Below are 18,159 nucleotides of genomic sequence, written 5' to 3'. Positions count from 1 at the left end.
CTCTTTTTTCTATTTCACTCTATCTCTCTGGGTGTGTGTACACACACACACACACACACACACACACACACACACACACACACACACACACACGAAAAAAATGTACTCAATTTGGAAGCAAAGAATCTGAATTTGAATTCTGGCTTTGCCACTTTTTACATGTGTGAACTTGGGCAAGTTAATTAACTCTTCTAGTGCTCATTTTCCTCAGCTGTAAAACTTGGGAATTTCACTAGATGATCTTCAATGTTATTTCTAGTTCAAAATCCACCATCTCTGGCTCTTAATGCATGCCACATCTGTAGAACATTGAAAGTGGTTTCACTTCCTACTTGTTGGTAAAAGCTACTCCCTAAATGAATGAAATGGAGGGATTAGGACAGAGCTACCTCTATTCTGTTCAGTTATGGATCTAGTTCCAGTTCTGCCTTCTAGTGTCCAGTTCTGAGAAAACTTTATTCAACTGTGGGAATTAGGAGAAAATATTGCATTGTTTGAATCTAGCCCCACATGGCTGGAAAACTGGACCACTCTGCTGTTTAGAGACCTTTAACTGAGGTCCTAGGTTTTGCTGACATGAAACTCAGTCGGATTCAATGACTGATGTAAAGAGTTTTCTCCCAGTTGTGCATCTCAAGAAACCCATTTAAGTCATCTGAAAACTGGCCCCATGCTGATTAATCAGTTACTGTTGCTAAGTTCCTTTGATTGTATACAGACACTTTGGAGGAATGGGAGTGGGAGGAATGTTTTTCTGAATGCAGGAAATTGTCCCTGTATTCACTCTCCTTCTTCCAACTTGCAAAGTCATTAATCTTTCATCTAATTAGAAATTAGATTACCCAATATTGCATTGTTTAATTAATTGGTTTTATTCAATTGTTTTAATGTGTAATAGTCTTCCTCTGAATTCAGGCCCCTTCTTCAACTCAGGGCTAGATCCTGAATATGGTCAGGAAGACACTGTTATACATTAAAAACAATTCATCAAAAAAGGCTAGTTTACTAAAAGGAATCAATACAATGTTAGATAATCTGATTTCTAATGGAATGAGAGATTAGGGGTTTACCAGGTTGAAAGAGGAGAATAAACAGGTTCATTCCTCTGAATTCAGAAAAACAGGCGTCGGGCTCCTGTCATTCTAATATTTATTTGTGTTCAGAAAAGTGAGTGGAGGTATCAGCACTCTGGCCTCACCCTATACTAAAGCAAAATAGTTTTACATTGTGACTCCCATTTAGGGAACCTAGGAAAGTATGTGATTATTGTTGGGGAGAAGAAGGGTGATGAGATCTAAAGGGAAGAGGGTGAGGCACAGGACAATGCTAGACTAAAAGTGGGTGGAGCGAGTTTGAAGCCTAATTCCTTATATAGTCTCCTCTTACCACTCATCACTACCTTACCTTGCCGGGATTCTATTCTTTCCTTTTCAAAAGGTGTGTTTCTACTTGGGAACAGTGCTGTCACAGAGGAAGGATGTCCAAGAGGTGAGAGCAGCAATGGGTAACAATGTTTGCATGGGTATGGGGTGACCTGTTGGCTCTGAGAGACTGAAGACATAAGGGCTAATGGCAGAGAATTCAAAGTCCTCAGAGGCTGAGGATTCAAATTCTTAGGAGCTAAGGAATAGTAATCCCCAAAGTACCAGAGGCTATAAAGGAGGTCCTCAGGCTCTCTAATATTGAAGGGAGCTCTTTGATGCTGTAGGGCCAAGGGGAGACATCAGGAGGCTAGGATTGTGGGACCTTGGAATCTTACTTTCATGTATACGAAAGGGCTTTTGAAGGTAAAAAGGACTGCATTCTTGTCAAGGATAAATCCATGGGACAAATTTAAGAAAGATTTAGGATATTCAGCTCTCTGTGTTTTCGTTCTTTATTGGCAAAATGAGAGATCATATAAGATGATATCTGAAATCTTTTTCATCTCTAAATCCTATATGATCCGTTGGAGATGATTGTTTCCAGAAAGGGAAGGAGGTAAAGAAGTTGAGTCCCTTGATTAATAGGGGGAGAGACTGGGATGGGGGTAGACATTTCACAGCTGTCTCTTCGCAGAACCTGTCTTCACATCCTCTCTGAGGGACCGGAATCCTGCATTTACATTCCTAAAGGGGTTGGGAGCCCTGGGAAACTACAAGAACAGGTGATCCTCCTAGAGACAGGAACCTCTGCTTGGAAGATTCTCCAGGAAAAGATCCAGGAACTCTCAGAGTCGGTAAGAGCGACTGTTGCATTAGATCTGAGGATGTTAGAAAGTCAGGGAAGGAGGGACTCATTTGGAAGATTAATGAGTCCCAATCTGACAACAGAGAAAAAAGATGGGAGTCAGAGCGCTTCGGTTCAAATCCCAACTCTCCCAATAACTCTTTATGTAATCTTGGGCACATTGCTTCCTAACTCAGAGGCTTAGCTTCCAAATGGAGGAAATGAAGAGGTTGACTATATTCTATGAATCAGTCCCTTCCCACTGATATTCTGTATTCTAAGATCCTTCATAGCTTCAATATTCTAAATTTTAAGAGTCCTCTCATTTACAATGTCCTATGTTGTAAGGTACCATCCAGCTTTGATGGTCTATGTTTCAAGGTCTTTTCTTTTTACTAAGATTCTTTATATTCTACTTTCTAGCTTCCCTTAAAGCCCAGACCTTCTAGGTTTTATGTTTTAAACTCCTTGAGTTTTCATATTTTATCTTCTAAGGACCTTCTCAAATCTAATACTATTTATTTTTTCCCAACTCTAACACTCTGTTTCAAGGTCTCTTCAGCTAAAAATTCTATTTCTTTTTTTCCTTGCAGTTCTATTTTATTTTGTTTTCAAATGAAAAATCTACCTTCTCTTGCTCCCATCTTCCCAATTCCCTACACCGAGAAAGCAAGAAAAGCAAAGTTACGATTACAATTATGTGTACTCAAGTAAAATAAATTCCCACATTTGGCCATGTTCCTGTTACCCCAGCATTCTCTAATCCAAAGAGATCAGTGCTGCCACAGAGGAATGCTGGACAAGAGTGAGGGCAGCACTGGATAGCAATGCTTCTGTGAGTATAGGGAGACCTCAAAGCTCTCAGAGGTTGATGGGGTAATCCTAGCACTCTTAGAAGATGGAGACACAAAGATTTTTGAAAGTGGGTAGTAGAGAATTCAAAGTCCTTATGAGCTGAGGAGAGTATCCTAAAACTCTGAATTGCAGAGGGATAGTGATCTCTGAATTCCTAGATCCCCACGCTCTCCAGGACTGAAGAGAGCCTTTTGACTCTCCATGCCCAATGGATATGTGGAGAGAACAATGTAGATTCTCAGGAAACTCACCAGCCAAATTAGATTTTTTTAAATTTTATTTTATACCCTTAACTTCTGTGTATTGACTTATAGGTGGAAGAGTGGTAAGGGTAGGCAATGGGGGTCAAGTGACTTGCCCAGGGTCACACAGCTGGGAAGTGTCTGAGGCCAGATTTAAACCTAGGACCTCCTGTCTCTAGACCTGGCTCTCAATCCACTGAGCTACTCAGCTGCCCCCAAATTAGATTTTTAACATATAAACCCAAGATAATAATAATAATTATATTCATAATACTTTAATATTTGCAAAAAGCTTTATAAATACTATCTCATTTTATACTCACAACAACCTGATAAGGTCTGTGCTGTCATTAATGTTATTTAACAGATGAGGAAACTGAGGCAGAAAGAGACTAAATAACTTGCTCAGAGACTAAATAACTAAATTACAGCCATTAAGTGTCTAAGGCTGGATTTGAACTTGGGTCATCCTGACTCAGGGCCAGAGCTCTCTAGAAGAAAAGGCAGGCAATAGCAGATAAATACAAATGTATGACTTGCTCCTGTAAAAATGTGCCAGGAATTATGATAATAAAACTCAGAATGAGCTGAGACTGATGAGGAAAGAATAACAATCATTTTGGGATAGTTTAAAAGTTATATTGGAGAGAAAAGAGGGATTGACGATGGGACAGTACTCTTCCAGGTGAATGGAATGATGATAATATGTGGAGATGAGAATTCAGAGTTAATCTATTCATTTTATTTCTGTATTCTCTGAGAAAGAGAATTATCTTGCCCCTGTTACACTAAATTCATTTCCTTTTTTTGATAGGTAATAGACTAATAGACTAGGAAAATTCTGAAGATAAAGCTTACCTAGATCTTAGTGGAGCATTTGTTAAAAATATCTTATGCTACATTTTGGGGGGAAATCTAGAGAAGCAAGATGATTGTACAATTAGATAAATCCAGAAATGGTTGAATGACTGGATTCAAAGAATAGTCACCAAGATGGTCAAACAGATGTCTACTCGGCAAGAGGTCTTCAGTTCAGTGATCTACAGATATGTACTTGGTGTCGTGCTGTTTAATATTTTTGTCAATGATTGGATAAAGAATAGTTACTAACAGGGTCAAAGAGATATCTACTTGGCAGGAGGTCTTCAGTTCATTGCTCTAGAGATATGTACTTGGTCCTATACTGTTTAACATTTTTGTCAATGATTGGATAAAGGCATCAATGGCAGGCACGAATTTACAAATGACACAAAGCTGAGAGGGTTAGCCAAAACAGTAGAAGACAAATTCAGGATTCAAAAAGACCTTCATAGACTAAAATATTGGATTGAAGTATATGAAATTAAATTTAATGAGAATAAGTACAAAGTCATCCACTTAGATAGTACAGGTGGTACTATATTGCTTTTGCAGATGAGGAAACTGAGGCTTAGAAATCAAGTGACTTATCTAGGATCATATAGTTAGAACCTCAATTTGAACTGAGGCTTCCTGATTCTCAGGCTAGATCTCTGACTGTGACACCATGTTTGAATTGCCAACGGTTCCTTCTCCATAGCTCCAAGGGATAGCTTTATTAGTTGAGATATGCAGTAAGCATAATGCAGAAGGTCACAGGACAGGGAAGTTCTTCTTTATTCCACCAGAAATGACTGTACCATAACTTTTTACCCACAGGATGAGAGAGATGCTTTCATGGTGGCTGACCTGGGGGTTTTGGCTGAGCAGCACAAGACATTCCAGCAATTGCTGCCCCGAGTAACTCCCTTCTTTGCTGTGAAGTGCAACAATAGCCCCAGTGTGTTGCGGGTACTGGCCAATCTGGGCACTGGCTTTGATTGTGCCAGCCGGGTGAGCTCCAAGAATGCTCCATATACACATAAGTCTAGAAGTGGGGGTGCGTGATGGCAAGACAGGAGATGCATGAGATCAGAAGGGAAAAGTTCCTTAAAAGATTAAGCAATTCAGGATTGAACAGAAAGGAGTTTAAAAGAACCTAGGCTATGGGTTCATGGGGTTGAAAGGAAATCAGAATATGAGTGACATGCTTACAGATCAAGGAGGGCCACATCTTTCTTTTCTTTTTCCCATTGGTAATATCTCCAGTAGAGTCTTTCTAAGGGTATGCACTAGGCAAGATTTGAAAACATGAACAAGAGGAACATTTATGTATATGTATTTTTGGACTGGGGGGAACTGAGAATGTTTGGGCCATACTCTCTTTTCTTCTCCTCTCCACCCCCCAAAGTTCTTAGGAATTCTTGTCTAGGGAGCTTTAAATCCATCGATTCTCCTCCAGTAAGACCTCAAAGTTTCTTCTAAGGGATTAGTGTTTTCTAAATAGAGTGGCAAGGAATGGGGTAGGAAATGGAGTATGACCCAAATTTCCAGAAGGTCAAGGTTATATCCAATTCTTTTCCCCTTGGCTTTCCAAGACCCTTGGAAACTTGGACTAGGGATGACATGCTCCATTGAGTTCTAAAGAGTCCCCCAAGTTAAGGATGTGAAAGGGAGTGGCCCCTGGAGGAATGACCTCTTCTATGCTGCCATTAGGGGGAACTGGAGCAGGTTCTGAGGATGGGAGTCACCCCTACTCGCATCATCTATGCCAATACATGTAAGCAGATCTCTCACATCCAATATGCTGCCAGCCATGGGGTCCAGCTGATGACTTTTGATTGTGAGGAAGAGATTGCCAAGATTGCCAAGTTTCACCCCACTGCCAGGTAAGGGTGGCAGAAGAAACACTACTATTAGCATCAGGTGCTGGTTAATGGTGTCATGGGACAAACAAAGTTGTTCTGAACCCAGAGACTAAATAGATCTGAAGAACAGGGGACAGATAACAGGGAGAAACTTTCCTTATCAGATTTAGCTTCCTCATTTGTAAAATGGAGATAATAATCTCATTTATCTTATAGGGTTGTTGTGACAATCAAATAAGATAACACATGGAAAGGGTTTTTCAAACCTCATAGATGTATATATAAATGCTAGTTTATTGGTATTGTTAGTAATAAGTGAGTGACTGGAGAAAGAAAGATAGACAGACAGCTAGATAGGTGGATATATAGATAGGATGGATGGATAGATAGATGAATAAATTGGATGGATGGATAGATAGATAGATAGATAGATAGATAGATAGATAGATAGATAGATAGATAGACAGAGACATAGATAGATAGATAGATAGATAGATAGATAGATAGATAGATAGATAGATAGACAGATAGACAGATTGACAGACAGATTAAAAGTGTAGATGCACGATGACTATGGAAGGTAGGGAAATCTAGGGGCAAAATACGGATGGATATTCCAGGTTATTCATAATGCACATCAGTAGGGAGGCCAAATTAAAGGCAATAGGCAGAGATCTGCTGTACAGACCATGGAGATCCAGTTAATAACAGGTTGACACCAGGAGTTCCAGGCCATAAACAGCAAGTTATTTTGGAAAGTAACCAGCAAAGGTCTTAGATCAATAAGGCAGAGGAATAAGGTAGGATATGGATAGGGAAAGATAAATCAATGATCTAAACCCTGAGATATGAGGTAGGGGATTGGAACTAGAAGAAGTCAAGCAATAGTTCTTAGAAGTTGACAAAAGGTTCAGGCAGAATCAGCAGCAAAGTGACTCACTGGTGTCTGGGAAATGAGGAAAAGTAAAGATGGTGTGGGAGTGGGGTGAGTAATACAGGTGTCTAGGTAAGACTCCAAGAGCCACAGGGCTGCTATGACTTCTTATTCTGGAGAAGTAGTGTGGGTCATTAGAAAGAGCACTAACCTTAGATTCAGACACAAATTCAAATTGTCTCTCTAACACTGGTTATATGACTTTGGTGAAGTTGCTTCAACCATATAAAATGGAGATAAGGCATGAGAGAAATGTGAGCTGCTATTTCTTGGCAGATTGGTCCTCAGACTCTGGACCCAGGACAGTGAGAGCCTGTTTCCCTTGAGTGCCAAGTTTGGGGCTCCCTTGGACCAATGTGGCCATCTGTTGACCCTTGCCAAGGACTTGGGAGTGATTGTAGTTGGAGCCTGGTGAGTCTGCCTTCAGTAACTCTTCCTTCTCCCTGGGTGCTGGCAAGGGAAGAGATCTAGACCTGGAGCCAGACGGCCTGGGTACAAACCTGGGCTCTTCTATGACTTATTGGGTCAATGACCTTTTTCTTTGACCCTGGGAAAATCCCTTCCCTTCTCTGGGCTTCAGTTTCTACCCTGTCAGCTAAAGGCAATGATCTGTCTTGTTCTCCTCCCAGAGATTTTGGGAGAGTTTGTAAACGCTGAAAGTTTTGCAGACAGAAAAGTATTTCTAAGCTGTTAATGCCTCTGTGTATCTCTGTATCTCTGTATCTATATATTTGAGTCTTTGTGGGAACCTTTCTTTACTTATGTGTGAACATGCACACACGTGTATCTTCACACCTACAGCTGTACTCAACACTGACAGTGTTCTTGGCTCTGCTCAGTTTCCATGTGGGTTCTGGCTGCCAGACACCACGGAGCTTCAACAAGGCCATCACAGATGCCCGGCATGTGTTTGACCTGGGCCTCCAGATTGGGCACCCAATGAGCCTCCTGGATATCGGAGGGGGCTTCCCAGGCACAAAGAACTTCGCACCTACATTTGAAGAGGTGAGGAACCAAGACCCAAAGCTGGAGGGGGAAGGCAGGAAAAGGCAGCTTAGGATGGGGAGTGGGCTCTACCAATGCGGGTAGAAAAGACATGTTCCCAGGCCTGATCCTAGGATGTCATTATGATAAAATGTTTTTATTGATGATCTTTTTAAAATCTCTACCTTGTTTCAAGGCTTTTATCTTATTTAGGAGATAATGAAGTGTGGTGATATCTTTTATACTCAGTTGTCATTAGACACATTAGCTTAAAATAATCGGATAGTTTCAAGATCTAGCAAAAAATAAAAATAAATAGTATCAAACTCTTCTTGACACTCTAGAGCCCATCCAGGTATTTTTTTTAAATGTGATTCCCAGAATTCTATGAGGTACTCTAACTGTGGCCTGACCAAGGCAGAGGATACTGGAATGATCACCTCCTTTTGTCTGTAGACAGTGTAGTCATAGTGATATAACAAATGCATAGTATGCCAGCTACTTGCCCTTTCAGCTGGCTTACTCACCCCAACCTGCCCTCATAACGGCAGTTCCCAGAGAAGGGTCAACGCCATGACCATTACAATTCCAGCCCTTTCAGCAAGCAACTCTTGTTGTGAATGGAATATACTCTCTCTTCTTACTACTATAGCTACTGAGCCCCACTAGAGTGCTTCCCATTTATACAAAATAAGTCAATCACAATTATGATACCATTAAGTCTTAAACCTAAAACATTTAGTGATGAGGCAAAAGGAATAATATTCAAAACATGATAGTTATTCAATATAAGGAAATGAAATAATATGCAATATACCTCCACTGGCTCATAAACTTGACTCATACTCTCCATCAGCAGATATCTGTAAGACAATGCAGGCATATAAAAATCTAGGACTGGGGCACATGAGTGAGGGAAGCCATGCTTTCAGAGCAACTCATCACTCTACATTGTATGATTTATTGTCCTTGGTTCTTCCACAAATAATATGTCTCCTCCACCCCAATAGAGTCTCTTCTTTCCTGCTTCTCTTTTGGCCCATTTCTCTTATTGGGTGAATCTGTTCTTTCACTTTTGAACTAATGAAACAGTGAAGAGTAATTTTAAATTTACAATGACCCTTTAAAAGATGCTAAGTGTTGGGATATTATAATGATATAGAGGGGCAGTTGGGTAACTCAGTGGATTGAAAGCCAGGAGGTTCTAGGTTCAAATCTGGCCTCAGACACTTCCCAGCTGTGTGACCCTGGGCAAGTTACTTAACCCTCATTGCCCACCCTTACCACTCTTCCACCTAGGAGCCAATACACAGAAATTAAGGGTTTAAAAAATAAAATAAAAAAATATTTAAAATATAATGATATGGGGGCAGCTGGGTAGCTCAGTGGAGTGAGAGTCAGGCCTAGAGACAGGAGGTCCTAGGTTCAAACCCGGCCTCAGACACTTCCCAGCTGTGTGACCCTGGGCAAGTCACTTGACCCCCATTGCCCACCCTTACCAATCTTCCACCTATGAGACAATACACCAAAGTACAAGGGTTTAAAAAAATATAATGATATGGAGTTCTCTTAAGTCAAAGAATTGTAAAGCTTCTCAGATTGGCTCTCCAGGAAATGCAAAGAAGCCTGGTTATTTCTACAATATAAAGCATGTCAACTGGCTTCTTGTTTCTTAAAGCCGCTTCAAAGGCTACCTTTTTCCTATTCAGTTCTTCCTCTTAAAACATAGCAGTAGGGAGCAACCATCTTTTCTGAGAGGCTTCATGAACCTACTTGTAAAGAACGCTAGATGGACATTGCTAAACTCAGCTCTCTTCCTAGCAGAAGGCTCTTGATATTTTCTTCAGCCAATCCACCAAGTGATGCTTCTATATAACTAGCATTCTCCAAAATATAGCAGCAGCTAAAACCCTCCAGTGTTCCTGTAGGTGTTTTCTCATTCCTCTTCTACTATCTTCTTAACCACTCTTATTCACTCTTCTCCTGCTGGGTTCGTCACCCCTTCCATTAGCTCCTATCATAACTTTCTAGTAGTTTGCTTTCCTTTATGAAGTAGAATTCACAAAACCCATCTTTCTATTAATTAAAAAACTAATGGACTTTATTTACTTAAATCATGGACTCTAATACTTGATTTACAACTTTGTCAGGCTTAATCTCTTAAACACTGAAAATAGTTACATGGAAATGAGCCGAGAGAACATAATTGTAGTCTCAATTATTTCTCTGTCCTCAAACATATTCTCTCTGTTCTCTATTTGGTCCTTAAAAGTTCCATGTCTCCTCACATTTTATCTAAAACTACACTTCTTCACATTTGGATTTTTATCATTTTTTTCATGCACAAAAATATTTTTCTTTTCCTTTTCACAACCATACTCTTTCCTATACTAAAAGGGCATGGCTTTACTTCCTTTGTGAGTTGGTTTAATTCTTTTTCCTTATGCAAAAAGTTCATTTTCTGCCTCCTACTCCATTTTCTGCCCCTTACAACAACCAGAATTCTTGAATATAAAAGGTCCTGATAATGGGGGTCTCTGAGCATAGTCAGGGTGGTCTTTGGGCAACAAATGTAGAGTTCTCCCTTGATTCCATACCTGAAAACCTTCTGGTAATCTTCTTGTAAGAAAACCTTCCAGTAAGAACCAGTAGCAGTTGGCTCTACTGCTATGTCTTTTTAGAACTCAGGGTCCTCTTCACAACTTATGGCATTGAAGAAAGCTTTATAGGAGTCCATCTATAATGAATGGAACATATCATTATCTTCTGAAAGAGTCAAGTCACTGAACACTCTATCACCTGCACAATGACCCCAGGCCCTTTATGTTTAACCCTAAACTCAGCTGGTGCTTGGAATGTGAGTGAAACAAAAGAGAAGAACTTGTCCCTGATTTCAGGGAGTTAATAATCTGGAAAAAGAAGAGGAAGAACAGACCCAGACCTTAATCTAGGGCGATATCAGAGAAGAAGGTCCTGTCTCTGCTATTTGAAATTTACAATAAACTGGAGAGACAGAAAGAAAAAGAATAGACCCAATCCCTGACCTCAAAGAAGTAGCAGGCTCAGACTCAGTCCTTAAGAAGTTCATATGCTTAGTAGGATAACCAGCTTCCCAGACACAGAGAAGATTCAATGGTTGGACTGTGTTCCTGACTCCAGGAAAGTTGCCTGGAAGACATGACATCTTTAAGGTGGAAGGAGAGGAGAATAATACAGCATAAGCAATCTTGAAGGCAGGTAAAAGTTTAGCATTATCTTGGTGGGGCACCTAGTATACTGAAGGTCCTAGGGCTGAGCTACATGGATTAGCAATTCTAATATCTAAGGAGAAAGATGACAAGTTCTAACAGATGTGAGATATCTGAGTGGCATGGTACAGTGCAGAACCCCCAGAAACATCCCCATGGGACAAGTAGGAGACATAAACAATCATTGTATAAATAGGTCCAGAATCCAGAACAGTTGGCTTGGCTGGAAGTTTGGTTTGGAGATCAGTTAAGGACATCTGTATTGATGAAGACCATCATCTTGTCTACAGATGGCAGCTGTGATCAATATAGCCTTGGACCAGTATTTCCCAGAAGGCAGTGGAGTGGAGATCATTGCTGAGCCTGGTCGTTTCTATGGCACTAAAGTGTGCACTGCAGCTCTCAACATCATTGGCAAGAAGGACGTGGTGGAACAAGGTGTGCCAGGCTGATGTGCAGGTTATGTTAGCCTGGTATAACTCCCTCAATCAGGTCATGGTCTTTGGACTTGGCTCATAGTGTGGCCAAGAGCCAAACTTATGTCAACATGATATCATCCTACAATGAAAGAATTTCAGAGGAATCTAGTCCAACCCTGATCTGAATATAATACCTCCTTTTTCTTCTCATGTCCCTATTTCTAACTGACATCACTATTCAATGAGAGGCTCAAGATTGCTGCCTTACAGTTACTCTCATTTCTCATATCTAATAAGTTATTAAATCCGGCCACAGGCACATCTAAATACCCTTCTTTTAGTTTTCTATGATCACCATCTTGACAAAGGCTCTTACCACCATCTCCTCAGTTACTTCAGTAAACACCTAAAAAGTTTTTCTCCCTCATTATTTCTAGTTGAGCACATGAGCTCATAGATAGAGCTGATAAGGACCTCCGAGGACATGCAGTTCAACCCTTCCATTTTATAGATGAGAAAACTGAGCCCTATGGAAGCTAAATGATTTACTCAAGGTTACACAGGTAGTAATGTCCATAGGTAGAATTTGAGTCCAGTTCTTCTGACTCTATATCTAATGATCCTCCCTCTCAACCATACTGTTTTCCCCTCAACTCTGTACTTTGTATGCTGCCAGGATCAGCTTTATTTTTTTCTATTTGAAATTTTTATTTAATTAATTAATTTTAAATATTTTTCCATAGTTACCTGATTTATGTTCTTTTTCTCCCCTCCTCCTACCCCTCTCCCATAGCCAAAGAGCAGTTCCACTGTGTTTTACATGTGTCATTGATCAAGACCTATTTCCATATTATTAATATTGGCATTAGGGTGATCACTTAGAGTCTACATCCCCAATCATATCCCCATTGAACCATGTGATCAAGCAGTTGTTTTTCTTTTGTGTTTCTACTCCCACAGTTCTTTCTCTGGATGTGGATAGAGTTCTTTCTCTTAAGTCCCTCAGCCTTGCTCTAGATCCTTGCATTGCTGCTAGTAGAGAAGTTCATTATATTCAATTATGCCACAGTGTATCAGTCTCTGTGTACAATGTTCTCCTGGTTCTGCTTCTTTCACTCTGCGTCAATTCCTGGAGGTCTTTCCAGTTCACATGGAATTCCTCCCATTTATTATTCCTTTTAGCACAATAGTAGTCCATCACCAACAGATACCACAATTTGTTTAGCCATTCCCCAATTGAAGGACATTCCCTCATTTTCTAATTTTTTGCCACCACAAAGAGTGTGACTGAATATTTTTGTACAAGTCTTTTCCCTTATGATCTCTTTGGGGTATAAACCTAGCAGTGCTATGGCTGGATCAAAGGGCAGGCATTCTTTTAAAGCCCTTTAGGCATAGTTCCAAATTGCCATCCAGAATGGCTGGATCAATTCACAACTTCACCAGCAATGCATTAATTTCCCAATTTTTCCACATCCCTTCCAATATTGCTTTCATTTGCTGTCATTTTAGCCAATCTGCTAGGTGTGTGGTGGTATCTCAAAGTTGTTTTGATTTGCATTTCTCTAGTTATAAGAGATTTAAAACACTTTTTCATGTGCTTGTTGATGGTTTAAATTTCTTTATCTGAAAATTGCCTGTTTATGTCCCTTGCCCATTTATCAATTGGGGAATAGCTTGCTTTTTTGTACAATTGATTTAGCTCCTTATAAATTTGAGTAATTAGACCTTTGTCAGAGGTTTTTGTTATAAAGATTTTTTTCCAATTTGTTACTTCCCTTCTAATTTTGATTACATTGGCTTTGTTTGTACAAAACCTTTTTAATTTAATGTAATCAAAATGATTTATTTCACATTTTGTAATATTTTCTAACTCTTGCTTGATCTTAAAATCTTTCTTTTCCCATAGATCTGACAGGTAGTCTATGTTTACCTAAATTACTTATAGTTTCCTTCTTTATATTCAGGTCATTCACCCATTCTGAATTTATCTTGGTGTAGGGTGTGAGATGTTGATCTAAACCTAATCTCTCCCATACTGTTTTCCAATTTTCCCAACAGTTTTTGTCAAATACTGGGTTTTTGTCCCAAAAGTTGGTCCCTTTGGGTTTATCATAGACTGTCTTGCCGAGGTTATTCTACTCCAAGTCTATTCTACTGATCCTCTCTTCTGTCTCTTAGCCAGTACCAAATTGTTTTGATGATCACTGCTTTATAGTACAGTTTAAGATCTGATATTGCTAGGCCCCCTTCCTTCACATTTTTTAATTATTTCCCTTGATATTTTTGATCTTTTGTTCTTCCAAAAGAAAGTTGTTATAGTTTTTTTAACTCAGTAAAAAAGTTTCTTGGTGGTTTGATAAGTATGGCACTGAATAAGTAAATTAATTTGGGTAGAATGGTCATTTTTATTATGTTAGCTCATCCTACCCATGAGCAATTAATGTTTTTCCAATTGTTTAGATCTAGTTTTAATTGTGTGGAGAGTGTTTTGTAGTTCAGGATCAGCTTTATTAAGTACAGATCTTTCCATGCCACTGTTGTGCTCAAGAATCTTTAGTGGTTCCTTCCTCCCTTCCAAGAAAAGATTACAGTCCTGTTTGGCTTTCAAGGCCTTCCCAACCTAATGTCACCTTACCTTTCTAGCCTTGTTTTCTATTACTTCTTTCCAAATAATCAGTTCTATTGTCCAGACAAATAGTGTCTAATATGATGCAAAGACAAAAACAAAATAGTCCCTGTCCTTAAGGAGATGATAGTCTATTGAGGTTGGGGGCAGGGTGAGAAAGGGATTGGTGGGATATAATGTGTATGCCATTAAGTAAGTACAAAATATGTTAGAAGCTCTATAGAGTAATTGCAAGAGGGAGAGAATACTAACAACTTCATGGATGAGGGAAGATCTCATGGAGGAGGTGCATGAGTTGTACTTTGGAGGAAATTAAGGATTAAAAAAACCCCACTTGTCTTCTGTTTTAGAATTGATATTAAGTATTGGTTCCAAGGCAGAAGAGCAGCAAGACCTAAGAAATTGGGGTTAAATGACTTGACCAAGATCACACATCTAGGAAGTGTCTAAGGCCAGATTTGAATCCAGGATTTCCCATCTCCAAGCCTGGCACTCTATCCACTGAGCTACCTAGCTGTCCCCCAAAGCTAGGGCTTATTTGTCTTATGCAAAATTTTTATTTCCCCAGTACCTAGCATCAAGCTCTGCCACAAGGAAGGCTCCTCACAACCTACCAAAAAAATAAAGAAACCTAACAGGGAAGAGTCTTGAGGCAATTGTGATAATGGGGAAGCACATGCCTCACCAGCCTGAAACTTTCTTCTAACTGAATTATTTTCTTTTTCCTGAAGGTGACCGGAAACTGATGTACTATCTCAACGACGGTTTTTATAACTCTTTTGCAGCTATCAGGAGGGAGAAGGAAACGAGAATACCTCATGTGGTGAAGGCAAGAGGGGCAAAAGCTGATTTGGGTATCTCTGGAGGTAGGGCAGGGGAAAATTGTATGGAACTTAGAATAGGTCAGCTGGTCAAGGCTATATTTCCTATGGAATTCAGTCAGTTCAGAGCCAGTTCTCCAATTTCCAGGTTAATGTAGACCCTCAGATATAGTCTTGATCATCCTTACCTAGCCTCTATTCACAACTCTTCCCCCTGAGTTTCTTTATTCAGTACTTAGGAATGGAGGAGGAGTAACTGCATAATGCCTTCTAAGGTGATCAGAGTCTAGCTAATACCCCTACATCCTTTCTCCTCAAAGAAATGATGCTTTCTGGGGCACCTATGTAGCTCAGTGGAGAGAGTGCAAGAACTGGAGATTGGAGGTCCTGAGTTCAAATTTGACTTCAGACACTTCCTAGCAATGTGACCCTGGGCAAGTCACTTAACCTCAATCACCTGCCCCTTACTGTTCTTCTACCTTAGAACCAATACATATTGATTCTAAGAAGATAGGGGTTTAAAAAAAAGTTTATGCTTTTCCTTGAACATTTTATAGCAAGAAATTTCAGTTCATTCAGAAAGGTTAAAAGGGATGGTAGATCATAGAATCACAGGTTTTTATAATCAGAAGTCATTGAGTTCAACCATTTCATTTTGTAGATGAGAAAACTGAGGGTGACAGAGATGAAGTGACTTACCAAGGGCTGTACAACTCATAAGTGCCTTAGGTAAGATTAAACTCAGGTCTTACTGACTCCAAGAAATGCTTTATCCATAGGTGTAGAGGATAATTTTTAAAAGTGTATCTTAAAAAAAAGAAAGTATCTCTTTTGAGGGGCAACTAGATATTACTGTGGATAAAGCACCAAGTCTTGGAGTTGGGGTGACCTGGGTTCAATCTGCCCTCAGCTATTTCCTCACTGTTTGATGCCAGGCAAGTCACTCAACCTCAGTTGCCTACCTCTTACTGTTCTGTCTTAGAATTGAAACTAATATAGATGGTAAAGGTTTTTTAAAAAGTGTATCTTTTGGAAGTAGACATTAGCAATTTAGAGACATAGAGCAAAATATTTACACATTTTACAGTTACAGAAATCCTAAATAGCAAATGTAACCTTAATATAAATTATGAGGTATCTAGCAATCATAAACCATATACAGTATCATGGAATGTATTGTAGCCTTCATGATGTACCCACCTCCAGTACACCCAGCTAGGGTTCCTTCTAATTTTCATCCAGCACCATCTGATTCATTCATTTATTCATTCACTCATTCATTTGACAAACATTAATCAAGCACACTCTATTCATGAGGGAGATAAGTTGTTAAAAACAATTCTACTATGTAATTAGGAGATGATAAATTAAAGAAGGGATAAGAGGTAGGGGGTGAAAAATAAAGGAGAAAACCTAGTAGTGAATAAATTTTGAATTGAGTTTTGAATTCAACAGGGAAAGCAAGTAAGAATTCAGGAAGAGGAGGAAAGATATTTTAGAAATAGAGATCTGCATGATCTAAAACATAAAGAATGGGAGGGAATAGGGAATGGGGGTGGGATGGCCAAAGGGTCATTTTATTTAGCAAAATCCTCATCCTCTACTTCCCATCTGATACAGAAATTCAATTGCAAGCCACTTCTTTATCCTTCCACACTGTGGGGTCCCACATGTGATGCTTTTGACCGTCTGGGTCCCACAGACGTCTTGCTGCCTGAGCTTCATGTGGGTGATTGGCTGATCTTTGAAGACATGGGGGCCTACACCTATACCATAAGCTCCAATTTCAATGGTTTTTCACGACCTGAGCTGAGTTTTACCATTCCCTCTGAGTTGCGGTGAGTAGGAATGCAGGACTGGGCATGGAGAGATGAACAGATGAGCCACCCTTTCCCTGAGTCCTAAGCCCTTTCAAAAGGGAAAGTGGGACCTGGCCAAACTCCTTCACATCACTGAATTGTGGAGAGACTGGGAAGAGGCTGTCTCTGGAGTTCCAATCAGAGGATATCTCTCCCTTCTGGGACACAGAGCTATAGTGAGAAATTACTCTAGTTGACTCTCATGGCTTTCATGATCCCTTTAACCTCCCCTCCCCTCCAATTAATCCCCATACTCTTCCCATCAACTTCTCCTTGCCCCATTTTCCTACTCCTTTTAGAGTCTTATTAACAGTGAATTAATTTAATAATCCAAATCTTGTGTAAATATTTTAAGTGCAGCTGAGTGAATGTATCTCTACTCCCATGTAACACGGATTTATTTTTACAGAGGTCTTCTGGATCCAATATCTTAAAATCCAGGCAGAGATGTTTCCAACGGAGCTTTCAAGAAGCCTGACAACCAGGGAGGGAACTGTTTAGGGAGGGACTATGGGGAATGGGAAATTCTGAAAACTTCTACTATTTCTTAAGTCATACCAAGAGGCCTGTCTGATCATAACATATGGCATAAACATATGACCATGACATAAAAAGTCATCTCTGATAGACAGAGGGAAAAGCCTTGACTAAAATTGGGGTTGAAGGTGGAACAGAAAAGGAGGAGACTAGAGTAAATGCATTCCATTTGCAATCTCTGCACAGAAACAGCAGAGTATAGTGAGAGGAGCTCTAAATCAACAAACTTGTGTTCATTTCTAGCATTATTGTTTCTTAGTTATAGGACTCAGAACAAGTCGTTTACCCTCTCCGAGCTTCAAATTCCTCAATTGTAAAATCAAGGGCTGGATGAGATGATCTCAAAAGTGCCTTTCACTTCTCATCTTCCAAGATATATTCAGGATGCTATGAAATTAAATTTACATATATTTATAATTCTATATAAATCTTATATATATATGAATATTTTTATATATTCAACTCCCCAAATTTCTGCCTTCCTCCCTCCAAAAAAAAAAAAAAAAGATGTCCCAAAGTCCATATTTCTTTTCTCCCATGAGGACAGTGCCTCACATAGTGCCTTGTTGGAACATAATAAATATGTATTAAATTGTGATGTTTTTGTTTGTTGGCTCAATTCAAGCCTCTTCCTTTATAAATATGTGATGACCATTGTCATGTAAGTTAAAATCTAGTGAAAGGATTTGGAGAAATTTAGAGTTGGGGCAACTAGATG

At 39.6% G+C, this 18,159-nt stretch overlaps 1 protein-coding gene across 1 annotated transcript; it reads left to right on the top strand.

Moving 5' to 3' along the window:
* Positions 1 to 2,023: 2,023 nt before the first annotated feature.
* Positions 2,024 to 17,338, top strand: LOC123241056 (antizyme inhibitor 2-like). The gene is made up of 9 exons (XM_044668766.1): positions 2,024 to 2,218; positions 4,983 to 5,156; positions 5,859 to 6,031; positions 7,221 to 7,355; positions 7,784 to 7,949; positions 11,467 to 11,614; positions 14,956 to 15,053; positions 16,666 to 16,883; positions 17,314 to 17,338. The coding sequence occupies exons 1-9, from the start codon at positions 2,024 to 2,026 to the stop codon at positions 17,336 to 17,338; spliced, it is 1,332 nt and encodes a 443-aa protein (XP_044524701.1).
* Positions 17,339 to 18,159: the final 821 nt, after the last annotated feature.

This window comes from Gracilinanus agilis, chromosome 3, assembly GCF_016433145.1.
Source record: "Gracilinanus agilis isolate LMUSP501 chromosome 3, AgileGrace, whole genome shotgun sequence".
NCBI classification, from domain to species: Eukaryota; Metazoa; Chordata; class Mammalia; order Didelphimorphia; family Didelphidae; genus Gracilinanus; species Gracilinanus agilis.
The sequence above is the reverse complement of the archived record's forward strand: the minus strand, read 5'-3'. Positions and strand labels throughout refer to the sequence as shown.

What these genes read in the sequence shown, in the direction of transcription:
- LOC123241056 (XM_044668766.1), top strand. Translation starts at nt 2,024, where the DNA reads ATGGGGGTAGACATTTCACAGCTGTCTCTTCGCAGAACCTGTCTTCAC. An exon ending in GAAGGACGTGGTGGAACAAG is followed by an intron (nt 11,615 to 14,955) that starts GTGTGCCAGGCT and finishes TTTTTCCTGAAG; the next exon opens with GTGACCGGAAACTGATGTAC. An exon ending in GAATACCTCATGTGGTGAAG is followed by an intron (nt 15,054 to 16,665) that starts GCAAGAGGGGCA and finishes CATCTGATACAG; the next exon opens with AAATTCAATTGCAAGCCACT.